The sequence below is a fragment of the Ambystoma mexicanum genome, chromosome 6q, assembly GCF_040938575.1.
Source record: "Ambystoma mexicanum isolate Mex_15411 chromosome 6q, UKY_AmexF1_1, whole genome shotgun sequence".
NCBI lineage: Eukaryota > Metazoa > Chordata > Amphibia > Caudata > Ambystomatidae > Ambystoma > Ambystoma mexicanum.
Genome location: NC_090937.1, coordinates 1,183,803,554 through 1,183,830,873, shown reverse-complemented (window position 1 = coordinate 1,183,830,873; position 27,320 = coordinate 1,183,803,554). Strand labels below are relative to the sequence as shown.

At 48.8% G+C, this 27,320-nt stretch overlaps 1 protein-coding gene across 8 annotated transcripts in view; it reads left to right on the top strand.

The window, feature by feature from the left end:
* TBC1D1 (TBC1 domain family member 1) overlaps positions 1 to 27,320 on the top strand; it is a 1,823,125-nt gene that overhangs the window by 1,556,557 nt on the left and 239,248 nt on the right. For all 8 annotated transcript variants that reach the window (XM_069631813.1, XM_069631816.1, XM_069631814.1 and 5 more), the window contains one exon: positions 10,581 to 10,740. In XM_069631813.1, coding sequence (XP_069487914.1) covers positions 10,581 to 10,740 — 160 coding nt within the window. The remainder of the gene's footprint in view (positions 1 to 10,580; positions 10,741 to 27,320) is intronic.

Genomic DNA, 27,320 nt, shown 5'->3' with positions numbered 1-27,320 from the left:
AAAGTGGCTCTTGAGATTTCCATGCGCTCTGGGTTGCATTGCATTTGAAGGAACAGTCAACACATTGCTGGTCAAGAGAAGTTAGGCTCTGGTTAATCTGAGACTTTCTAGAAGTGCCCAGTTGTGAAAGCATCGGTCTGAACTGCTGCCTTGTGATTCTCCTTTTGCGCAAGTCAAACTCGTTATTTTACCAGCACACAAAGCAACAATGTTTCCATCTGATCACATTAATAAAATCCCAACATCAAGCAGAAACCCTGTTTGGCAATGCTACATGTCTAGGCAGTCAAAAATACAAAAGTAATGCCAACATATCTACAATGTTATTACCTTCAGATAAGGGGAAAAAAGCAGAAATGATGAAATCTTTACCTCAATCTCCAGACCGTCCTGCAGGTCAGTTGGCCAGTAATGATGATATTCATGCTTTTGCATTGATTTAAGACCAAATTTCGTAATTCCATGTCTAAAAATTACAACTAAGCTGGATTGCCTGGAACAAAGGGCTCTGGAAGTAAAACATAGACGGAGAAATGGTGGATGGAGTATTGGATAACTCAACCACAATGGCAGACCTGCAACACAGAATTCAATTTTTGGAAAGGAAAAGCGAAACAATGTAAAGCAAATAAGAAGATATGGAAAATAGGGCCCGGAGGAATTATTTACAAATTAGAGATGTGCCTTATTCAATATCCGACCAAGCTTTGAATGACTGCATAGATTTCTTTCAAGCACTTTTGCCTGAGATCGATAAGCCCTTGCTTCTCCTAGACCGTAGCCATAGGCTACATACTTGAAGCGGCCTGTCGCCAAACGTTCCAGCTGATGTTATTACTCGAGTCCATTTCTTTACCACCAAACAAGATCCTTGCAGCATGGCACACGCAGGGCGAGCTGACCTATCGGGGACAGCGTTACATTTTCAAGACCCGGCAACATAATTCAAAAACAAAGAGCACTCCGACCGTTAACATTATTTCTGCAAGACCAAAAAATCAAGTACCGCTGGTTGTTCCCATCGACCCTGCAGTTGACGTTTGAAGGGATGGTCCGTACTATTGACAAGTTGGAGGAAACTGAAGAAATGATGTGGCTCTCCCCTTGACATAAAAATGGCGATTCCCTACCGAACTCTCAGAAACCTGCCATTGGTGAAGCACCGAAATGCAATATTTGGGCGAAAATCCCCAAAGGTGGTGAATCGGGGAAATCACCATTATATACTTGAACGAATGAAGATATTTCCGAATCTGTATCTCGCAGAAGATGGGAACGTAAATATACTTTAAAAGGAAGCACTATAAGAGGTTGTTTTGATTATGGGCTCCATGCGGCCCATGCCCGGCCCTGAGTTAGATGTCACTTGGTGGCCGAGAGTTGCAGATTACCCTATATTCTCCTGTTTATTTTTTAATTGTTATTTTTAGATTTGTTTGTTCAACTAAAATAATGGTTGTTGCATGGAATTATGACTACTCCGGACCTTAATGGCAATGGAAACTCATTTGGCTCCACCCTCCTCCACAGGAGACGCTGATTCATGTATGACCCCTCTACCTCATCAGAAATTGGAATTTGTATCACTTAATTTAAAGGGACTAAACTCTGCAGTAAAACGTAAATCGAGCCTGCGACGTCTAAAGGACCTGAATGGTACAGTGATTTTTCTACAGGAAACTCGTTTACTCCCTTTAGATTTTTCTTGCTTGCGGAACAGACACTTTCCAAAGCAATTTTTAGCCTCCAGCGGCTTGAAAACTGGTGGGACGGCTATCCTGTTGGTGAAAGGCATACTGTTCAAGGAATTGGACATCATATATGATCCGGAAGAGCGGTATGTCTGGGTTAAAGGTATGTTGTTGGGGAAATTGTACACCTTGGATTTGATCTATGCCCCCAATGAAGGACAAGAACAATTCTTCAAACGCCTGGAGGCTACTATTCTCCCCTTGAGGGTCAGGTTCTCATCGGGGGTGACTTTAATGGGGTCCCGATCCTGTAATAGATAAAACACATGTCCCCACATTGAGAGATTTTAAGATTGCGTTGGCTATTCTCCATTTGTTTTAAACCATATGGGTGGTCGATTCCTGGAGAGTACTACATCCGGGGGAAACCGAATTTTACTTTTTCTCATGTTCATCACTCCTCCACCCGCATATGTTTCCTCCTGGTGTCCCACCAGCTTATGTCATTTGTGGATGAGGTCTCCATTGGTACCGGAGTGTTATCAGATAACGTGCCAGTCCTTCTAACTTTCAGTTTGTGACCCAGCTAGACCTCAGTGGTGTTTATATGAACTGATATTTTTAACTATATGGCTATTAGGGATGCTATAAGTAAAGCTATACAGATCTATTTTCAAGAGAACCCAGTCAAACTCAAATCGACAGCAACCACGTGGGATGCAATGAAGGCAGTGATTAGGGGGGGATTTAATAGCCCACGCAGCAGCTTATTACAAACGTAAGCAACAGGCCCGATCCCAACTGGAGCAGGACATATCGGAACTAGAAGGGAAAAATAAAAAGGTTGGACCCCAAAAATTCATAGATCTCTAAAAGTTGCTAGAAATAAATAAGACGCCCTTACGCCCTTTACGCTGAAGAAACAGCACATTCACGTTTAGTGACGAAGCAGGGATACTCTGCCAAGAGTAACAAGGCCAATCAGTTTTTGGTTAGGAAACTGCCCAAAGCTAAGAGACGCAATATGATTATAGGCCTGCACGATCCGCAGGGGGTCGTACAATATGGAGAACAGGCTGAATTACAGTTAGCAGAAGCTCACTTAATGGAAACTATCGGCTTCCCCCGCACTTTGGAAGGGCAGAAGAAATTAATTGGAGAAGCTGCCCTGCCATATTTTTCTCGATAGGAAAATACGGCTTTAGAATCCCCAATTCAAATCGGTTATTAACACTTTGAAAACTAGGGCCCCAGGCCCCGATGGATTTTTTTTTACTAAATGTTACAAAATCTTTCGTACCCAACTCTTAGACCCAATGACAGTGCTTTTGAACTCTTTCAGGGAGACTGGATCTACGACTCCCTCCATGCAGACTTTGACCAATTTGCTTTTAAAACCCAATAAGGACTCGAAGGATTGTGCCTCCTATAGACAAGTCTCTCTTTCAAATATTGATGCGTACATCTATTCTAAGGTTTTGGCCAATCGTTTGGCTACAGCACTCTCTGCATTAATAGATCCATATGGAACAGGATTTGTCTTAGGGAGGAAAACAGGGGACACCATTCGGCAGGAACTAATCTTGATAGAAACCATAACATCTAAACATTGTAAACTAGTACTTTTGGCACTGGATACTACTAAAGCATTTGACAAAGTAGACTGGTGTTTCATGAAATTAACTTTAGAATCTTTTGAATTTGGCCCCTTTTTCCAGAAAATGGTTTTGGCCAATTACTTATCGCCTAACACTTTGTTGCGGGTAAACAAAAAACAAACAACTCCGATCCCCATCAGATGTGGGACACGTCAGGGATGCCCTTTTTCCCCCTACTATTTTTTATTTATTTTTTTACATTTATAAAGCGCTCACACAGCCCGCAGGCATCGAGGCGCTGTTAACAGGAATTGTTTGTTTTTCTTAGTTGCGTAATTGTGTTTTTTTTGTCTTTGTTACGTATTTATAACGCGCTTAAACACCCAGAGGTTTCTAAGCGCGGACCCGGGGATCGAACCTATTGTTGCTTCATGTCGTCTTGCTTCTAAAACGCGCACGCTGCCGCTGAGCTATCCTCCCGGGACAGGGAGGATAGCTTGCCTTAATTTGCCTTAATCATGGAGCCTCTCGCTCAATGGATACGAAACAACCCGGCCATTGAAGTGGTCACAATACATAACTCAGCACAAGGTATCTCTTTATGGCGACAATGTTTTACTTACTTTGACTCACATTCAATCGGGCATCAGGCTTGGAAATAAATGATGCCAAATCAGTGGGAGTGGGACTGACCGCTGATGAGGTTTTCTCACTGCAATCATCCTGCCCTTCTAAATTTGATAAAAAGTCAATAGAATATTTAGGGGTTCGCATTACTGCTTCTCTGCTAGAATTATTTGAGGACAATATTCCACCCCTTTTTGAAGTGCTGGAGGCAGACTTGGAGAGATGGGCAACTTGGGAAATCTCTTTGATGGCACAAATTACAGCTATTAACTACTTAACTGCCATGGGTCACCCCCAAACCCCCCCGTGCCAAGGCCTTTTTTGGTGATTTAGGTATGTCGCCATTCAATGCCTTGTAACTTTTTTGTTACATGAGATATCTCGTCCAAATTTAGCCCCCTTTGCCCCACATGTAGGCGATCGTAACACCACAAAAGAATCTTAGTTTGCTGTAGGGGGGTGAGAGACAATAATCAAAAGCGGAGAAAATGTTGGGTTTTTTAAACTGTACTGGAGCTCTGGCTGGCCTGCGTTACAGCTTCTCCCTCCAGGAAAGGTTGGGGACCATGCAGAGGCTCCCTGGAACCGCTGCTGGGTTTGGGGACGGTCAAACCACATGGGAGACAGCCGGCCAAGGACATCACCCCCGACCATGCTGGAGCGCTGGCTGGGCTGCTGTGTTCCAGAATATCCCTTGGGGGTGGGAAGGAGGCCCTGCCGGGGATCTCTGGAGCTGCTGCTGTGCTTGGGGACGGTACACCCACATGGTAAACGGATCACCTCCAACCGTCCTGGAGTTCTTGCTTGCCTGTTACAGCTTTTCCCACCAGGGAGTCCCGGCAGTGTGCCAATACCTCCCCGATGGGAGAAGCTGTGGGCAGCTGTCTCCCATGCGGTATGACCATCCCCAAGCCCAGCAGCGGTTCTGGGGTTGGGGTAGCAAAAAGTACTGCCCCATGCTGGGGGCGGGTGCCTGTGCCGATATTTCTGGTGGCCTCTGCACCCCACCGCGAATGGATGTGGGGCATCTCATGTACCCCTTCCTAGGGGCACAAATCTGCCTCCAGGGAGGGCTACATGATGTGCCCCTCATCCACTTAGGATGGGTGGGAGAGGGCCAACCCCCCTTTTGAAGGCACAAAAAATCCTGGTGGTCTAGTGGGCCCCCGGACCTCCACCACCCCCCCCAAATCTTCATATTCTTTTTCTTCCTGGTGGCAGATGGACACCCATCTGCCCCCAGGGGGCACAATACTCATGACTCCATGCTTTGGGGGCGGGGCTGCTTACTCTAAGCAGCCCCCCCACATCACAAACTAATCCCAGGTGGTCTAGTGGCATTTCTGGGTGTGGATCGAGCGCTCTGCGCCCGATCCATGCCCAGCAATACTTCATAAAAAGGTGTCGTCGGAAAGGGGAGAGTCGCCCCTTTCCAACAACGCCTCCCTCAATCTGAACAGCACAATAGCCGTTCAGATTGAGGGGGAGAAAGGTGGAGACTCATCTTTCATTTTCACCATTGCGTGCTGCCGCAGTGAAAATCACTTTAAGTTTCACTACGGCGTGCATTATGCACGCCGACATGAAACTGAAAGCAATCCAACCCCCGGGCCGTGAGGAGGAACCTCCCCCTCACATAGCCCGGGGGCTGGATTTCAGTTTTGTGCCAGAAAGGATGAGCCATCTCGTCCTTGGCACCGTGAACATAGTGTCAAGGACAAGATACCTCGTCCATGGCACTTAAAGGGATAAAATGAATCTACTCCCCCGTTTCTTATATTTTTGTACATCTTTACAAGGGGAAATTCCACAGAAATTTCTTGACCGGCTTCAACGTAAAATGTTAAGGTTAATTTGGCGTGGTCGGAAGGCCAGGATTTCCAGAGAAAGGTGATGGGGGTGCCTGACTGGGAGGGTTAGGGGTTCCAGACTTGTGTAAGTATTATGCAGCGGCCCACATTTCACATCTTCTGACATGGATGTCTTCTGATATACCGACAAAATGGGTAGACATTGAACAATCCAGACTTCCCTCCCCCTTTGTTTTCTGCCATTTGTCCCTTATCCTGCACGGAAACAGTGGTGAAGTTTGCTTACCTCCTGTAGGGCAACATTGAAGGATTGGGACTGGGCATTACAACAAAAAAAGGTTCCAAGTGGCACATGCCTGTATTCCCCAATCTTCTATGACACAGCCTTTTCCCCAGGCATGCAACTGGGTGCATTTAACAATTGGAGGATAGGGGGCCTGCCAACTTTATCTCAGATGTTTGAAGACAAGCAACCACTCACTTTCGAAAGTTGTAAAGCAGTATTCCAACTCTCTGAATTGGACAGATTTTCATACGCACAATTACGCCAATGGATAACACACCCATTGAATAGACAAAGTGCTAGAGGAAATCCAAGCCCGATTCAGCTCACTATTCAGGAGGGTCCACAAGGTGGAAGTATTTCTAAAATATGTAAGCTCCTACGAAACAATATGTTGGCGGATCACCCTACCTAAATGCACCGCTGGGAAGATAACCTGGGTCGATCATTGGAAGACCAATCCTGGCTGGACATCTGGGCTAGAAATCACTCTTCTTCCAGATGCAGAACTAACAATGTGCCAAGGGACATATTTTCACATGTGGTGGGACTGTCCACTTTTTAATTTGTTTTGGGGGAAAATTGTGACCATAATAGAAACCATTGTCCATACTAGACTGCCAATGAATCCTAAGGTCATTCTCCTGGGCGCTCAAGTTAAAGACGTTTAACCTGAATCTGGGGATTCAGCTAAATTAATAACACAGCTCCTGTTGGCTACCCAGACTTCAGTCGCTTGAATTTGGAAGTCCCCTGAAGGGCTATTTTTTGGTGGATTAAGGTATGGGACATTGTGGTGACTGAGAAAGTTACTGCAGCCACGGAAGGTATGCTACACCAATTTGCAAATATTTGGACCCCTGTTTTGGATTATGATAAAAAATGCCCAGCACTAACACACAACTCCAAACTTCCGAGACAATTTCTGTGGATCCCATGAGTCATAGATGGCTGAACCTTTTTGTGGGCGGGCAGAATGAAAGAGTGAGCATTCTACAATGCCATGTATTATGTTTAAAGCAATGCTTTTCATGTGAACATGTTATTTCTGTAATGCCTTCCATGTGTATAACCTAATAATAAAGTTATAAAAATAAAAAAAAAGAGGAATGTTTGAATGCAGACGAGACAAAGTATAAAAGCAAACCCCAATGAAATACAGATGCATGAGATGCCAATATGGGGGGAGATGTTTGTGCAAGTACATTTGAGCAAGTATTACCATGGCTAAGTTGTATACCAAGGAACTGTGAAACAAATACGTCCTGGCAGGTGAATATACCAGGCATTTGAAATTGTACAAAATGTCCTGGCAGAAGAGTCCCCAGGTGATCTGGAAACCCTAAAGAGAAGTCCTGGCAGGCGATTACACCAGGTAGCTGAATATTGTATGGAGATTCCTGGGAGGAGAGTAATAACAGGTAATCGGCAAAGAAACAAGAACTTTTATAGAAAGACTATTAAAAAACCTTTTGTTTAAACAGAAATGTTTGGTTGAACAAGAACTATGCGAGTCCATTGAAGACATAAAGGAACTGCTCGCCAAAGAGACATTTTACCATCCTGTTTAAGAACCCAGAGGAAGGCAACCCCCTTCTAAATCCAAGGGTATCTACCTTGGAGAACATTTCCGTTGGAGTAATTCTGATATTTTGGTTTTGAACCCCATTTCTAACATCAAGCTAATGACATTTCCTTGCACCTTTTGTTTAGAAGTGTGAGGGTCAGGATAGATTGTTCTGGCCACAAGGACGGCCTTTCAGTTACTGACATCCTGACACAGACAGATCCTTAGTTTCAGTTTCTAGGGAGGGAAGTTCCTCTGTAGAATAGGGATAGCGAGGTGTTTATCCAACCCATTTTTATTTAATCAACATTTCTTTAACCAAGAATACTACAACCTTGTGGCAGTCTCTCATTTCAGACCCCTCACATTACCCAGTAAACAAATGAACTCAGAAAAGAGCTTGTATTTTTTTTCCACGTGAATTACAAGACTATTAAGTTGAAAAGCTTTTTAACAGCATGGATTCAGGTTTTATCCCGTGAGTTGAATTGGAATTGTTTGTGCAACACAGCACAGCCTAATATACATCCTTAATCAAATTATATACAAGCTGAACTGTTTTAAAAATTAGAAGTACAATTGCAAACAGTTTTATTTAAAACTAGCAGATGTACACTTTCTCCAAATGGGTTCTGTATACAGACATAACACTGATCCTGTAGGTCGCTGTTCCGAATCGCTTATTGCTTGATGTGCTTTGCACCTTGAAGTAAATTGCACTGAGAAAGGGCGCATGTGGCTGGCTGACATACAGCGTTACAGACTTTGGGGGGAGGTGAGAGTTGGTGTGCTGTTGCATACTGGGATTTTCTGTGCTCTCTCCCCACCTGCCGGCCTCACCCTGGCGTGGTGCAGTTCGTTGCGGTGCAAATATCTTGGCAACTCTGCATCCTAGGGCCTGAACCTCGCGTTTATTTCCTTGTGTCAGAACTGGTCCTTCTACGACCACATCAATGTTTCACCGATTTCAGGCTACCGTTGCATGTGTGAAGGTGCTGAAATCCAGGGAAAGAGGTCGAGTGTCCAAATATCATGTAGCTAGTAATGTTTGGAGGGTTCTAACGGGTAACTGTGCAAAATGTGGTGGAGATTGGTGAAACGGTGTGGAAGTGTATAAGGAACAAAGCTTCTCCAAGCCACAAAACTACAAACACATTTTGACTTGTGCTGAAATACGGGAAATGGGGTGTGGTGTCCAAATGTCATATTGCCATTAATATCCGGAGGGTTCTAACAAGTAACTATGCAAAATGTTATGCAGATTGGTGAAAAGGTGTGGGATTGTTTAAGGGACAACACTTTGCCACAAATCCCACCACAAACAAATGTTCACTTATATATATTTCTGAAAGCTAGTGCATGATGGTTTTTTAATACAGAATGATTGTTAAAAGGTTGAGATCTCTTTTTGAGAAATCACTTCATTCTGGTTGCACTTTTGTATTGTGATGGTTAAAGAACATATGTGACAAGGTTTAAATAAATACTTTAAACATATATAGCAACTTGTTATTCTTGAACGCTTTCAAAAAAGATGAGTAACTGATTCAATAATTAAAATTAATATTCGCTTTGGTTCTTAATACATATGCAAACGAGAACATATTCATGAACAGGCTGTTTTAAAACACTTCACATTAACTAGAATTAAGTGCCTACATGCATGGCATAATTAAGAGGACGTAAGTCGATAATCAGATTAATCACTGACTCAGTTTGCTATGTTTTTAATAAACGGATTACCAACATTTTACATTCAATCCTTAATGGACCTTTCTATGTTCAAAGTTCTGAGAAAAGTCAAATAGGATGAATGATAAAATAGAAAAGCCCCCCGGTAGAAAGTATTTTTTGTAATCTTCTCTCTGAAGAAAGTTCCTTTCTTCGGAGGTAAGAGGTCAGAAAACATTTCCTGGTGTCCTGTTACAGCTGACCCACTGGGGCTCATTGGATTAATTGGAAGGAAAGAAGCAGGAGACCGGCCTTCTCCATCTACACCCCAAGACTCTGGAACCTCCTCCCCGTCAACATCAGACTCGTCCCTTCGCTTATACAGTTCAGGAAGGAGCTCAAGACCCTCCTATTGAAGAAATGGTTCCTCCCTTGCACCTAGGTCCACCCGCCCTCCACTCGCCACCCTACCCGAGAACCAGGGGAGGAAACAGTGGGGATCAGATCTATTGCTGACAAATTGATTGTCCTACCCTGTTTATTCCCCACTCCCTCGTTTCTCCCCACTTGTGATTGTGAACCACTCTGTTGCTTCCCAAAGCTATGCCCTTGCGCATTAAGTACCCTGATAATAATAATTAATGCCAGACAAAGCCCTGTGGAATTGATCCTTTAAACATCGCTGATTTAGAACCAAATGTGTCCTTGTTCATTAATTGTGACCTTAAGAGCATAGCAATGCAGAATGTAGGTCTTTCACAGCTGTTTTAACTGCGAAAAAAGACGAATTCTTGGCATACCTTTTCCTCCTACTTTTCATCCTTTCTCCAGTCACACCAAAGGGAACCTGTGCCACATTCTCTTGTTACACTATTTTCATGCATTTTCCTCTGACACCTTCATATAATTTTCCCCATGTGGTCCAATGTTTTCTCTTCTGCCATGTGGACCGTACTCCACCTCGTTTTTCATTGTTATTTCACTCATGAGCTCACATGACTCACACCAGGAACATTTTACAGGCATCCATACTCTTATGTTCTCTCCACCCTGCAGCACCCCTCCACTCTGGATGTCGTCCTAGTTCCCTCTGTGAATGTGTGTAGTTTGTGAAAGTATGCAAATGACTGGACTGTCAAATTTTGGCAGAGCCTCATTCAGATAAAGAGGCCCTTCTTTCTTAGATCTCCATTTGTACATGTGTTTAACATTGCCCATTTGTTTTTGTTTTGTCGTTTTAAAAAAAAGAATTAAAATCAGCTCAGAAATGTGATTTTGGATAGTAAGGGGCTATGCACTTTCTTTTCCTAATTGTGATTTATTTTACACCAGATCCAGATGTATCAACTTTCTCGTCTCCTTCATGACTATCATCGTGACCTTTACAACCACTTAGAGGAGTATGAGATAGGCCCAAGCCTCTATGCTGCCCCCTGGTTTCTCACCATGTTTGCCTCTCAATTTCCACTTGGATTTGTAGCCAGAGTTTTTGGTAAGTGATTTGAAAATCGACTCTGCACTTACTAATGCCAATTGTATAATTTCTCTGATTCGTTCATGAGAATTTTCACAGCAAACCTAAAGAGAGCAGCATTCCGGTGCAAAACGTCAGTCATTGTTCTAATAATTATATAGTTTTTGGAGTTGTGGTGCTTAAGCAAAAATTTTAGTCTAATAGTAAGTTAAAGGAAATAGATCAAATATGTTCGTGAATTATATGTCATCATAGTTTACAGTACATAAACATCAAGATTGTTTTTGGTAAGATTTTTAATCATAATCTTGGTTGGAATGGAACAGTTTTAAAATGAATATACATTATGTGTAATGTAAACATGAAGGGATCATGTGTAGGGAACATATTTTCTAGCATTTGTTCTCGCTTTGGGGTGTTAAATTGGAAGTCTGACGAGCTTAATGTACAGTGAAAGAAAGTTTCTCTTAGTGAGGGACAGTTGAAGTAATGGCAGGAATGTTTTAGTGACGCGCAGGCTCTGGGTACTCTTGGGCAGTTTGTATGCCGTTGGGGGATGGAATTCCTTTCATGTTTCCGCCTGTGGATTTTTGGATTTCTTTGCACTTGTAGTGCTAATTCATATTTTCTGTATATGTCTTGCTATTTCTGCCTGAGGAGAGTATGAAGAGAATTCCTTTTTGTTTCACGGCCTGCCTCTTAGAATTCATTTAATACCAGTAGTTATTGACTGCATTAGGCGCATCCCGGTTGGCAGAAAGGACAATAATAATATCCATTTGCTAAATGAGTAAATATGCCTCATGGCATGGGGCATTCTTGGTGGGAACAGCCATGGGCCCACGCTTTCCAAGGGACACTATCACCTTATGACACTATGATTAAGCATTATTGCAAAATCCCATTGTGCTATGGGCACAAGAACGTTTTTAAAAACCTGTACAACAACTGTGCAGTCTATTGAGTCAGGAAAGTTAAAAGAAATAATGGTTGACACAGAAATGGATCCCTGATGTGGGAGCAAATCCAATTACTATGGGCGAGTAAATTAGGTAGCAGTCCTCTGAGTAGGCCAGAGAGGCAGGCATGGTCCTGAGGCGCGGTGGTGTGGGAGATAGGAAGATGAATACATGTGGAGAAGACGGTGGGGGACGGACAGGTGCAGGCAAAGAGCCTGGTTGTCCAGAGAGGGAGAGGGAGTGGCTGAACACCAAAGTCCGGGAGATACAGTAGTCCACACCATGGATTGTGGGATTTCAACTGTAGATAAAGGCCACTTTCCTCAACAGCTGATTTGCTGCCTAGAGTTCCCCAGGTGCTAACACTTGTCAGTATTCATATTAACAGCGATTAATCAGGAGTGAAGACATTTGTTTATAATAATGCCATTTATGATAGATACTCCTAAGTACCCTCCCGTTTTCTCCTTACTGTATGGGCGTCCCTGAATGGGGACAAGACCGGAGCCTTTTGCACCATAAAATATGCACTTCACCCATTAATTTTAATTTGAAGCGTATGAAGGTGCGGCAGCAGGAATGACTGCTCCCTCTAACCAATGGAATCCATTGGAGTCATCAAGGATTCCCCCACGGTGACGACCTCCGATGTGGCCAGGGAACGGCAGCTGCAACCTGATCCTGACACTGGGGGCGGTTATATGAGGGAGGATCAAATGGGAGGAGAGAACTACCTGGGAGATGTGACTTCATTGGACAAGACGCAGTATTTTCATCTTTCCCATGCGGAAGTCCCTCTTATACCCCAGTTCTTAATGGCCTATTGTCATTCTGGTTAGGCCCCAATCTTTGACCCAAACACCCACAACTCGCACAACCCCTTTTGTTTGTGATGTGCCTTAATGTGAAATCTCTGATTAACACCATCTAAGAGTTAAAAGTCCAATTGCATCCATAGTCTCAAACTCCCATAACCACCCAGGTACTGGGAGGAGGAGGATGGAGTTTGTGCAAAGTGACAGGAGCTTGAAGTACTCAGACCTTCTCCACCGGTCTGTGGCCCTTGCTTCAAACTGCCTCCTCTTCCAGACCTGCTCTTCAGAGAGGGGAGGGTCTGTCCTCCACCACGACCTAGTGTCTTTGGAAATGGCTGGCTTGGCTCCTACAATCCTAGAGTTTTGCCTTTACTCATTACCTGCAGAATGTCCAAATATTCTGGCTTAAGCTAGGTCAATGTCTACCCTTGCATGCTACAAGCACAAATTGAAACACTTCTCTGTGTGAGGGGGCGCTGATGCGCACAATGAAGATGGCCGCCTGATCAGAGTGCTCCCATCCCATGAACATTCTGCTCTTAAATTAATCCTAATTTGGGCCAAAGTTACAGGAAATAACCTTCCTGCCTGGTGCCTTATTATACACGGCACACCCGGAGCAGATTTGGGCAAAAACCGTGGCGGTACCGCAGAGTTCGCAGCACAATTTGTAGAGGCGGGCGGTCCCGTTTGCTGAGAGCCGCCGCAGTGAACCAGAGAGAGCCTGCGTCATGCCGCGGTCGCACGACCAGCACAGGGTCGCGCAGGGGAGGAGCGTTCTCGCATACGCTATAACACGGAGGTGCCCGCTCACTTCGTGCCTCTGCAATAGCAGTCGGCGTTGACCCACGTGTACCAGCAACAAGATCCTGGGTCGGGCGGCGGATCGGGCGCGGGAATCATCTGATCACTGATTCACTGCTCCGGTGGGCAAGCTGCCATCCGCGTGGGGACCCCTGCTGGTTCCCGGCTGACATCCCAGCACAATCCGTGCCCTCCAAGGAACGCCACGGAGACCCTCGGAAGAGACTATCCGAACACAGACCCTTAGATGAGGAGGAGGAGGGACCGGACAAGGCGAGCTGCGACATCGGGAGCAGGACACGGCCCGCCAACATTGCAACGGTAGGCGCCCCGCACTACATGGGGGAAATCCATTATTAACTGGACAGTTTTCCACGTTCCCATAATACGTGGGAGGATACAACCCATCGGGATGAGGGCCAGGAAGTTGTAAACGCCTAGAAGTCCTACATATTGGCGCTGGGTGTGGGAGATTAGTGGAACGGCCTGGCAACCCCTAACACTACGAGGGGCCTGCTTTTTCACATCTGGGGGCCCGCACTAGGCTCCAACCAAGCCACCATCCGTGCGGGGACTCCTGCTGGTTCCCGGCTGACGTCCCAGCACAACCTGTGCCCTCCAAGGAACGCTGCGGAGACCCGCGGAAGAGACAATCCGAACACAGACCCTTAGACGAGGAGGAGGAGAGCCGGACAAGGCAGGGCGCGACCATATCAGAGAGCGGGACACAGCCCCCTAACATTGCAAAAGTATGTGCCCCGCACCACAGGGGGAAGCCACTGTTGCCTGGACAGTTTTCCACGTTCCCATAATACGTGCGAGGATACAACCCATCCGGGTGAGGGCCAGAAAGTTGCTAAACACCTAGAAGCCCTATATATTGGCACTGGGTGTGGGAGATTGGTGGAACGGCCCAGCAACACCTGCCACTACGAGGGGCCTGCATTTTCACATCCGGAGGCCCGCACTCGGCTCCAAGCCAGCACGCAGATGGGACACGCCGGTCGCAGGGGTAATTCTGGTCCACAGTCCTTACATTTTCAGCAACCATACCTCCAACGCCCCCGGCCTGACATTAAACAATCCCTGTTTTACATGATCACGCATCTCCGAATGATCCCGTACTAAGTCCTGCAGTTGGGGACCCCCGCAGCGGGTGGGTGAAGATAACACGAGGCAACACAGGAAAGTGGCTCAAGGCTCCTCTACCACTATTTTCAACCTTGAAGTGCAGGGGGAACACAAGACAAATCACCCCTCCAAGCTGGCTACAACTAAACAAGGGCCTGCCTTGAAAAGAAATCAAACATTTTCTTCACTCCATAGCAGAGATCTGACCCATGTGAAGGCTTATTTATGAAAGTGAGACAATAACTAGGAGGGGCTCAGGTGACACAACCCAGTGGCATTGCACCCAATCGCCTTGACAATGTCAGTGGCTTGCAGAGGGGCCGACCAACTTGGAACCCAGCAGGTAGGAACGCACAGGCAAGAAACACGATCTGTATAGGCTACATTAAACCAGTATAAGGCTCCATTCCAACGTAATCTGCTCTTGATTGTTGCCGGTGACACCTGGGCCGCCATGAGAAGAAGAGTACAGGTGCAAAGAAAACCGGCCCAATGGACTCCTTTGCTAGCTCCCAACTGCACGGAACGCCCGCCAACACATCGATGGGGATGGATAACCCTGCTGAGACACTACCTGACGCGAGAGAAGACCGCCTAATGACTATGGTTCAAAATGGCTTCCTAGCAGCAAATGCCAAGCTAGACGATATTGTCGCAACAATCGGCTCTCTCAAGGCTAGAGTGGACAAGGAAAGCACTCGCATCAGACGCCGAGAACAGGATCAGTACAAACGAAGATGCGATAACCCAACACAGCCGCGACATTGCACAATTGAAGGAAGAACTACGCAAAACTCAAGCTAAATGTGAGGACCTCGAATCAAGATCCAGGAGGAACAATGTCCGCATTGTCGGCATCTCAGAATCCTTCTGTAACACATGTGGAAAGCCTGCTGAAAACACTTTTAGGCACAGAATCTTTCTCAGATCACTTTCCCGTTGAAAGGGCACATTGCACCCTGGCACCACCACCCAAACCTGGGGCACTGCCCTGCACGGTCATTGTTCCTTTACTCAACTACAGAGACAGAGACACGATCCTGAGGCTGTCAAGGAAAAAAGGTACCCTACACTATGAGGAAAACCGAGTGCACATCTATCCGGGTTTTTCGACCAGCGTCCAGACACAATGGAGATACTATTAACAGGTCAAGAGACCTGTAAGGCTTCGCAGCGTCCCCTATGCTCCCATCTTTCCGGCAAAGTTGCGAATCCAACACGGAGGCAGATCGCACTTCTTCAACCTCACCGAGGCTATGACATATATGGAGGCATCTATCCCTATTCCCCCCCAGGGATCAGGCACGGGATCAGAACATGCTACCGCGACCAGATGATGACGGACTAGGCCCTGCTGACTGAGCCGGGTCTACAGTGATATCCTTTTACGTGCTGCGAGGACCCCAGCTGGGATGAATGGCTCCAATTGATAATAAATTATTAAAGTTGGGATTAAGGACCTCTGCTGATGGAGGCCATGCGGCTGCAACGAGCAACCCTCAGGAAAGTTCCACAGGTTATGGGGAATGGGACACATCATCGGGTTGGGGGTGATGGTGCTAGAAGGGGTGGGGGGGCTGGGCACAAAGATTGGCCACAACCTGCAATTGTTTAAAATCAGAGAGTTCAGTTTCATCAAGCATAGCTGCAACGGCTGACAGCACTCATAGCCTAAGTCACAGAATTGTAGTAAAGGAAGACTATGGCACAGGTTGATAGAAGTATAACCATCAAACTCATTTCATGTGACGTTTGTGGCCTCAACCCGATAAAGGCCCGGAAAACTGCAGCATATATTACCAGACATAGCCCCCAGATCATACTACTACTGGAGACGCATGCTCTTGGTCAAGTCTGTACTAACTTTCTTCCGAGTTTGGGCCCACTAAGATATTATTCTGAATACTCATCCCGTTCCAGGGGGGTTCTCACTCTGATGCACCCGAAACTGGGTTTCTGCCTTCGTGATACCAAAATAGATGCCATGGGGAGATATGTATTGGTCTGGGGAGAGGTGGCTGAGTGAGAGGTGGTTATAGTCGATACATATGGTCCCAACAACGATGATCCCGTTTTTTTTTTTTTTGTTGAAAATTTGGTTTTATTAAAACATTTAGGTTATGACATTGATAAAACAATCATACATCTTCTGGAGTGAATTCAAAATGCTTACACAACCTTTACCCCCTACGATCCCCCTCCACCCTTCTCCCGCATGCCATGGTTCATAGAGCAACTAACATGGTAAGAGTCCAACACAGTAAGATGAAATGTATTACAGATAGTAGGCAGTTCTTATGTTAACGCTTAGAACGTAGGGCCCAAGGCCTCCGGGCCATATCGCCCTTCTCGTGGGGCCCACCCAATCCCTGAGGGTAGCATTCAGTAAGGCCGATCCTCAACTCAAGCGGTAGCTCCAAAATGTTCCTTCAAGCTCAATTTATCCTCCCATATTTGTCGAAGAAAGGGAGCCACAGACCCTCAATATTGATCTTGGATTTGTCAATCAAGTGTAACCGGAGAAAAGAGTTTGTTATCCAATGCTACCCACTGTTTCTTGGTGCCCTGTGCGAAGTGGTCAACCAAAATTCTCAGTTGGGCTGCATTATAGTATGTGTCTAGGTCTGGGAAGTTAAACCGCCCCCCCCCCCCCCCTCATCCCTGGGCCTTGTGAGTACATCATAGGCAATTCTTTGGGACTTCCCCGCCCAAAGGTAGCGCAAGAGGGCGCGTCTGATCTCCAGGAGGGAATGGCCTTGGTATCTGGGTCGGGAGCATTTGGAACAGGTAAAGGAATTTGGGGAGAATTGAGTTGAGTCGGGCCATCCAGGATAAACCAGATTTTGACCATCTTTCCATATCCCGTTTGATTGCGGACCACAGGTGCGGGTAGTTGGCTGTAAAAAGGTTCGTTAAATCAGGTGGTATATGGATCCCCAGGTGACAAAAGCCCTCCTCCCGGCTGCAAAACGGAAGATCCGCCACATACTGTCTATCCTCTTCGTTGAGGTGCCCTGCCACAAATGCAACCGACTTCCCCAGGTTGACCTTGTAGCCCGCGAGGGTCCATATTGTTCTAAACTGTTCAGGAGTTCAGGAACCGACTGGGAGGGGTCAGAGAGGTAGAGCAGGACATCGTCTGCAAATAGGCTCACCTTGCAGTGCATATCACCCACCCCGATGCCTTTAACCCTCTCATTCCCCCTAATCGCTATGGCCCAGGGTTCCATCACTAGTGCATAGATGAGAGGAGATAGGACACCCCTGCCTGGTACCCCTCTCCAAAGGAAACACCGTTGATTCCCCGCCATTGACCACCACCCTTGCGGAAAAGGGTTGGAGTAAAGGGTGGAGAGCCACCCCCGCCATCTCCGCCTCATCCCCAGAGACGACATGACCCCTCCCATGAAAGACCAGCTCACCCTGTCGAACGCCTTCTCCGCATCCAAGTACAGGAGAAGGGCGCCCTCCTTTCTAACCTCCCTCGAGCCCAGTATGTGTAAGGTTTTGCACATACTATCTGCGCCCTGCCTATTGAGTATGAAACCCACTTGATCTGGGTGAACCAGTCGGGGAAGGTACCGCTCCAGACGTGTGGCTAGGATTCTGGTAAATATTTTTGCATCCACGTTTAAAAGTGAAATGGGTCTATATTATCCACAGTCTGTAGGGTCCTTGCCCGGCTTTGGTATGACCGTAATCAGAACATTGGTGGGATGGTCTCCGGATTTCTAATCTGATTAAAGAGCTTAGTCAATGGCTGTATCAAAACCGCTTGAAATTGTTTAAAGAAGTCAGCGGTATATCCGCCCCCCTCCCCCGGGGCCTTACCTACTTTCAACCGCTTGATGGCCTGCTCCACCTCCTCCATTATATCCCCCTACAGGACCTCCCTTTCTAGTTCGGTGAGCCGGGGGAGGGGATGATCTTCTAGATATTTCCGGAGCTTGTCTGGGGACCCCTCCTCCTGATTGGTGTATAATGTTTGGTAAACCCCACAAAAGACTGTATTTGCTCAGTTTTGGTTTGGATATTTCCTCCCCCCTCTTTGATACCCTCCACCCGTCTGTCTGCCCCGTTCCCCCTCAGTCTATGCACCAGAAGGGTCCCAACTCTGTCTCCCTTTTCGTAGTATCTCTGCTTAGTGTATCTCATTTTTTTAACCACTTCACCAATTAAGACTGTATGTAAGGCTTGTCTCTTTTCTCTCATTTCCCCCAGGAGGGTCGCCCGATCTGTGTCATCCTTAGTAAACTGTGTCCTCAGGGCTTGCAATTCTCCCCGTAGCTTGGATTCGCCCTTTCCCTCTTTCTCCTGGTGCCTTCAGCTATGAGGAGCCCCCTGAATGTGGCCTTGGCTGCCTCCCAGACCGTGACCATCGGCAGTTCCCCCGTATCGTTTGTTGTAAAATAGGCTTCGATCTCCTTTCGGAGAAATTCTTTGAATACCTGATCTCTCAAGAGGGTGTCATTGCAACGCCATCTATAGGACTTAGTTATTTCCTGTAGTCGCCATTCCATGACCAATAGATCGTGGTCTGACCAGGTGACGTACTCCACCGATAAGCTGCTTATCACCCCTCCTCCCTCTGACACCAGTAATAGGTCAATTCTAGTATACGTTTGGTGTGGAGGGGAGAAAAATGTATACCCACCGGGTGCCTGGTGACACCTTCGCCATACCTCAACCCAATAATATTCCTGCAGGAGATCCCCCCCAATGCGAGGTTTTCCTTCGTGGTCTCCTTTGTCCATATCCCCTTAGCCGACCACCAGTCTAGGTGGGGGTCCGTGATGAGATTAAAGTCTCTGCCAAGGATCGTTGCCCCCTCTGCCCATTTGTCCATAACCTGAAGGATCTTGTGGATGAACCTGACCTGGCCAGTGTTGGGCACATATATGGTGGCCAAAGTATTTCGACGCCCCTGGGAAAACCCCTTTATGCCAAGAAATCTGCCCCCGAAGCCCCTTTTCGTCTCCACTTCTGCGAGATGCATTGATTTGCCCAAGAGAATGCCCACCCCCTCTTTTTTGGAAGACTTATGAGACCCAAAAATTCCTGCCTATTTCCTTCCCCTTGATAGTCTACTCCGCTCCCCTCCTATAGTGTGTTTCCTGCAGAAAGAGGACAAGCAGTTTCTGCTTGCGAAACATATATTGCTTGTTAGGGAGCGTTTATTTTGTGAGTTCAGGCCCTTTACGTTGAGCGTACCAACTCGACCTTCAACCATGGTCGACATTGCCCATGCCCGTTAAGATGTCTGTGTGGTCCTCCTGCTCCATGTCTTCCCGTAGCACCTTGTCCCATGACGTGTTGTTCCCCTTAACTTTTACACTCTCCCCCTAACCCCCTATCCCTCCCCCCTTTCCCATCTGACAAGGCGTTCGTCTCCTTCACCCAACTCGTGACAGAGTTAGTCAACGAACCACCAGGGTTGCTACCCTGGCCCGGGAATATCCCTGAAAACCAAACTTGTCCTCCCGTCTTTGTCTCCAGGGTGTCCCCTAGTCTCAGTTACATTCGGGGTCTCCGGGGAGCCCCCCATCGCCCCCACAACCGCCAAGGCACTGCACAGCGGTTCAAACCCCTCAATTTGAGCCCCCCGCCGGGGCCGCGTTTTCCTGTTAGCCCCAAGGTGTCCTTTAAACTTTGTGGCGAGACTTGTGAACTCCAAACCGCAGTGCTCCTGCGCTTTCCCCTCCTCCCCCCTCATCAAACAAAAACATTGGCCAACCGTGGCAACACATGAGATACCCTCAATTTCACGTTTCTCATCCTGTGACTTTACGCTTTCCCCTCCTCCCCCTCATCAAACAAAACCATTGGCCAACCGTGGCGACATGTGAAACCCCCTCAATTTCCCCCACACCCCTCCTGCGATAGCCAGGACCTCAGGGCAACCGCCAGAACAGCTATGTTACAGTGGTGCTTTTCATGATATTCTGAGTGCACTCATGTGGGCCCCCCGCGGTCTGTGGAGGGGTGTTGAGTTTTCCGAAATTTCCGTGCACCCTTAACCTTGAGCTTCCCCTGAGCTACATCAGGTCCCTGTGGGGCACAGCCTCGGTCTCCCCCGTCTCCACTTCGATCTTGTGATGTACTTGGGGCTCCCACCAGGTCCTCAGTGGCTCTCAGAATGTCTTCCTCCGTTACAAGTTGGTACCTCTCGCCCTGCCACTCGAAAGCTAGATAGAACGGGTGTCCCCAGCGGTAGCGGACCCCCTTGCCTTGCAGCCATCTGGTGATGGACTCGCATTTTTTCCTCATCTGAAGTGTGAGTGCTGAGAGGTCCTGAAAGATTGTCACTCTTGAGTTCCCATATTGGATGTCCTTTAAGGTCTTTGCCCTTTCCAGGATCTTGGCTTTGTCCCTGTAGTAGTGGAACCTCGCAAGTACAGAGCGCGGGCCTCTACCTCCCCCGCCTGCTCGATGGGTCCTATCAATCAGAACCGTTTCCCCCGAATCAATTCCAAGGACGATCCGGATGATGTCCTGTACCTTTCCTTCGAGTCCTTCATGAGTCTCTTCCCTCTGCTTCCACCAGGCCGAAGATCCGTAGGTTATTTCTCCTCTCACGATTTTCCATATCATCTACCCTCAAGCGGAGGTCCTCCTCGCGGTGCCGCATCTCCTTAAATCTGGCCTCTGTTTGTGCCTCGAGGAAGTCGGTGGAGACCTGGTTGTTTTAGACACCCTCAATTCAGTCCTCTAATGTGGAGACCTTCGTGGTGAGGTCGGCCAGTTTAGCCTCCATGTCGGACCGCATCCCCCTTATTTCATCGAGAATTGTTTGGATACTGCCCTGGATGGCATGCAAGTCTGGAGTGGTTGGGGTAGGGGAGGGGTTAGTCTCCATGTCTGGGTGAGATGCCGTAAATTGGTACTTGGCTAGAGTTTCCTTCCAACTCATGTGGCGCTGTGCACCCCAAGCGTACCTGGAGTCCCCGGGTGTCGTGGTTTCTCCCCACCACCAAGATCTATTTTTCCGCCTCCGCTGCAGGCTATTTCCCCCAAAATATAGCTCAGTGACCTCTACGTATACCCCTCCGGGGACGGGATCAACACTTTCCTTAGAACCGCCTTGTGGTCCTGTTGATATTCACAATCTCTTCAATGTTCTAAGGGTCTTCACCGATGATGTCTTGGAGTCAGATTGGTTTCCTGGTGCTGATTAAGGGCTTCTACTGAAGTTCCGCTATGGATTTCCGAGGGGTCCCCCAGGTGCAGATGGCAGGGGATCTATGCCTTGATGGGAACCTTATTGTCCTTAATGTCCCCTGAATCTGTCCTCTGTAGTGAGAGGGGGGCAGTAGCATCTGGTGGTTGGCTGCGGTCTGTCCCTTAAACCCAAGGATGCTCCCGCAGTGGGTCTCAGCTGATGGGGGAGGAGATGGAAGTCCCCCCGGGGCCCTCAGTCACTGTGGCATGTGTGGGAGGCCCAGCGTGGGACCCGAGGAATCCAGGGTACTCAGAGGCCAATCTGGCATCCCCCGAGGTACCAGGGAGGGCAGTCTGATGCCCGTGGTACCAGTAGGTGGTCTGGGGAGCAGAGGAGCGGCCCGGGGCTCCCCCGGGTGCGCTCCCGCGTCGGCCCGAGGTGGTGGTAGGGCCCGGCTGGGGGGGGTCAATGCCCGCTCGGGTGTTGCTAGTTGGTGAGGGGCTGGGCCCCCTTCACTTCATTTCCAACGGGGGGGCCACCCGCTTCAGTCTGGGTCACGGGGGGGCCTCACCTGTGGTGGAGTGGAGCCCCGTGGGATGCAGCCCCCCAGGTCCCGCCCGCTATCGCTGCTTCAAAGGGCCTGGACGCGCTCCCGCGTCGGCCCTGGTCAGTGCCTCAGAGTCCCCGCAGGGGGTGGGGGAGCGCGAAGGACCAGCGCCTCCCCCGTTTGCCGGGGGGCCGTGCGGCAGCTCTCCGCGATGTTCCTCTAGGCGGTGCGTGGTCCGTGGGGGCTCCTGGTCAGCCCGTGCCACATGAGCAGCCCCAGCGAGGGGCTGGACTCCTCCCCCCTCGAGCCGAGGCTAAGCCCTGCAGCGTCTCCACCGCTGAGTCGCCCAGGAGGGGGATGGGAGGCCTCGTCAAACAGGACAGCGTATCTCGGGCCTGGGGTGGCCTCCGAGCTCCAACAAAGGACCGGTGGGCTCCTTACGGGTTCGGACGCCTGAATCTCGTGGTCTGCTGGGGTCTGGCTGACATTTTCGGCTCCCCTGTTTTCCCGGGGCTACTAAGGGAGCTGTGGAATCAGGCTGCCATGTTTCCTGCGCCCCCTGGTGGCCTGATGATCCCGATTTTTACAACACCATTCATAACATGTTAACCACTGCTGATGATGTGGCAGTAATTTGGGGGGGAGACTTCAATACGATCCTTGACACTGCCCTTGACCGGTCCTCATCTTCCCTCCGATCCCCAACTAAGACTGCATTAGTCATACGGCAAAAAATGCAACAAATGTCCATGGTAGATATATGGCGGGAACTACATCCCCAGGAAAAACGTTTCACTTTTTATTCATCAGTACCTGATTCCGAGTCCCACATTGATTACTGGCTTATTAACTCAACCCTTTCAAACACGGTCTTGACCTGTGAGATGTACCCACGTACGCTCTCGGACCACTCCCCAATATCAATTACTTTAACTATCTGCAACACTACACCACGGACCAAGCGCTGGAGAATGCCCCCCGCTATGTTATGAGACCCTCACGTGTGTGAATCATTACACATCGAAATAGAGGAATTCTTTCAATTGAGCGAAGGTTCTGTAGACCGATAGGCCACGATATGGGAAACATTCAAAGTATGGGTACGGGGCACAATCATGGCCAAGACCACCGGACTACTGAGATCTGTCAGGAAATAATTAGACACTATGGAAGCTAAGCTTGAACTACTTGAGTTTGAGTACACCACCACACATAACAAAGAAGCCCTTTCTGACATACACACAGCATTGGGTGAATTCAATAAACTTGCTGAGCGGGAGGTCCAGTACATGGATGCCCCGGCCCGGGCTCGACGATATGGGAAAAGCAATAAGGCAGGGACATTTCTGGCTCAGATGCTCAAGGCTGAGAGCCGCCATACCCCCATCGCTGCCATCCAGACGCCCAATGGGAACATGGCGAATCGCGATCAAGACATCAATGATACGTTTACCGAATTTTACAAGATACTATACTCCAACCAAGACACCAAATCAAAGGAGGAGATAACAGATTATTTGCATACACTCGATCTCCCGACTCTCACCTCAGAAACACAAATGCTATTAGATACCCCCATATCGCTAGAGGAAATAACAGAGGCGTTTAAAGCATTAACCCCAGGCTGGGCCCCTGGAACCGACGGTCTTGGGAGGCGAACTATATAAAGAGTTTCAAGACATGCTAGCCCCAGCCCTGCTAAAAGTTTGGGAAGAGGCAATGGAACGGGGATTACTGCCAGACTCTCTGCGTGAGGCAATGATAACAGTCCTCCTCAAGCCCCGGTGGCCCCCACAAAGCATGGGCTTGTACAGACCCCTTTCACTTATCAATACAGATGCGAAAATCTTTGCAAAAATTCTGGCGACCAGACTATTGCCCTATATGCCCATATTGGTTCATCCCGACAAAGCTGGCTTCATACCGGCTAGGTCCACGGCCCAGAAACTGAGATGACTATTCGGAGTGATGGCACAAATAAACCCAAGGGCGAATGCGGTTGTAAGGGTCGCTAGATGCCGAGAAGGCTTTCGACTCTGTCTCCTGGTCCTACCTATTTTTGGTCCTCAAGCGATTCGGGCTGGGTCAATACTTTGTAAAATGTGTCCAGCTACTCTACACGTGCCCGAGTGCGAGAATACTATCCAACCGAACTATGTCACCATTATTCCTGCGAGGCAGTGCTGCCCCTTCTCCCCCATTCTGTTTGCCCTCACAATAGAGCCTGTGGCTGAATACTTGTGGCATAACCATGCACACCGGGGTCTCAGAATGACCGGGACACCGCAGATATTTTCCCTGTATGCAGACAACACTCTAATATACATCGAAACAGTGAGGAAAATTTGACACCCATCATGGCGGAGATCGAGAGGTTCTCCGAGTATTCAGGATATAAAATTAATATATCTAAATCTGAATTGTTTCAGCTTACTCCCAACACTAGACACATGTCTAACGTACAGGGGTTTAAATGTTCCCCTGTACGCGTCTGCTATTTGGGGATCATGGTATCAAGAGATAAAAGCACACTATACGCAGATAATCATGGGGAACTATTACAATCTCTCAGTCAAACTACAACTTCGAGGGGATTGGGTCCTCCGGCGTATTCCATATCTATGACAGTAATCACCATAGCTGTGCTGCTTTGGAAACTCTTTCTGTGTCCTGAGTCGGTTACGTCGATACGCCATCTTCGAGGATCTCCTCGAACGGCTGACGTCACCAGATGTTATAAGTAGGCCGTATGACGCCCGTAGCCTCAGTTCCGTTTTTTCCACAAACTTGTTCGCTTCGGAGATCTCGGCGCCCTCGACTCTTTGCAGTTTCTGTTCTTTCGGTTCTTCGAACCTATTCGTTTGTGAAGTTTAAGTCATACTTCGAGATGTCTACCTCTTGTTCCACCCCGCGTCCGGGCTTCAAGGAGTGCGGGGACTGTGCATCCAAGATGTCAGTGACGGACTCGCACAACGCCTGCCTCTGGTGCCTCGGGGAGGCCCATGACACGGATGATTGTGTCGACTGCCAGTCGCTTACGTCCAAAGCCTTGCGGGAGCGCAAGAAGAAACTGTCGGTCGGTAAGGTGTCCAAGCCCCAGAAGTCGAGGTCCAGGGGGCTTTCAACGGACGATTCGAGGGCCGACTCTCCGCATAGTCGTCGGAAGTCCAGTGGGTCTCTGTCCCGGAGTGGGTCCCGCCACTCCTCTGCCTCTTCGAGGCACTCCCGGAAGCACCGTCATCGGTCGCCTTCCCGTCCTCATCCGAGGACTCCGCCCATCGGTGGGTCGCTTATCCCACCAAGCATACGACGCCGGAGGAATGGGCTTCCTTCGGTAAGAAAATGCTAGCGATTCTCGAATCGCAGGGCACTGGTCCGTCCGCGGCTCCGAGTTAGGTCGGTCGTGATCGGGCTAGAGACAATACTCGTACACCTTTGGGCTTGGGTGGTCGGCACGATTCGCGGGAGCGGTCCCGCTCGGACAAGGGGAATCATTCTAGTCATGCCCATTCCAGGTCCCGGTCCTCGGCGCGCTCGAGACCATGTGAGCCTGTGATGTCTTCGAGGAAGAGATCGACGCCTGTGGCGGCGAGGTTGTCGAGGGACTCTCTCGAGGCTCCGCCTCCGAGGTAGTCGTCGACGCCATCGGCGCCCAGGATGTCGAGGGACACGCTCGGGGCTCCGCCCTCGAGGCCTGTGTCGATGCTGTCGGCGCCGCGTTCGACGTCGATGCCGTTTTACTCAACGCCTTTCGAGGCTGTGGTGTCGGAGGTACCCCGGGGCACGGTGGTCCCCCCTAGAAAGGCTCTGGCCAAGTTCAAGCATGGCTTTGTTCCCCATTCTGTGCCCACTTTCTGCCATCTTGAGTACATTTCGGAGGTGGATGAGGGCTCTGATGATGGCATGGTTCCTGATACGGTGCCAGATGAGATTCTCTCAGGCCATAGCCAGATTGAGGACCTGCGTCAGTCCCTGCACGACGCCAGTGGTCTGAACACCTCTCCGGAGGTGGAGTTTTGTAGGCCTGAGACTGGCACCCATGCCGACTCCTCGTACCGGCGCCTTATGTCTAGGGGCACCGAGTACGTGGGGTGGTCTGCTCCCCCAGGGGATTTTCTTCAGGATGACCTCACGGATATCCTCAACCAAGGTCCACCAACTGACCCGGTACTGCCATTCCATATGGCTCTACAGAAGAGGGTGGCAGTGGCTTGGACTGCTCCAGAGAGTCTCCCAACAGAGGGTAAGTCTTTGCCAGGAAAATACCGCCCAGCCAGTAGCAACCCCTGCTACTTAACCAAGCACCCCACTCCGGAAAGTTTTGTGGTGCAGGTGGCTACGGCCCCAGCAAAGCAAGCGTCGTATCGTACCATCCCTCCTGATAGGGACGACAAGCGTTTTGATGGTTGGGCGAAGAAAGTGTTTTCTTCAGGGGGTATGGCTCTTCAGGCGGCCAACTCCGTATGTGCCTTGTCGCGTTTCACGCACACTCTGTGGAACTGTGTTTCCTTAGCGGCTGAACATGTTCCCGAAGGGGACGAACAGGATGGTTTTCTTGCTATGGTCCAGGATGGCAAGGATGCCATGTGTGAGGCCGTTCAGTCGGGTTTGGACATGGCAGATTGCGTCAGCCGGTCCATGGCGGCGAGCACCGTAATACGCAGGTTTGCGTGGTTGCGGAAGTCGGGGTTTGCTCCTGATGTGCAGGCCAGGCTCCTCAACATGCCCTTTGACGGTAAACATTTTTTTGGCAGCAAGGCTGACGAGAGCCTTGAGAGGTTGCAGACCTCCAACGCTGCAGCAAAGTCATTGGGCGCTGCAGTTCGCCAACCTCTGCCTTTTCGTCCTAGGGGACAGCAATGGAGGGGAGGTTCCTTTCGTTATTACTCATCCTTTGGTAAACCGAGAGGAGCTGCCAGTCAAAGGGGCCACCGTAGGAGTGCCAGAGGTGGAAAGCAGGGTACTGGAGGTGCCAAGGCCGCTCGGGCAGTTGCCTCTTTGCCCTCAGGCAACGCCGCTCCAGCTAAGTCATGAGGCCACGTCCCATGCTTCGCCGGTTGGGGGAAGGCTGGCGCAGCATCTTGTAGAGTGGCGTGCCATTACTTCAGATGTGTGGGTTCTTGAGATCATAGCCCACTGCTGCTGTCTTCCTTTCCGGCAGAGGCCTCACGACAATCCACCAG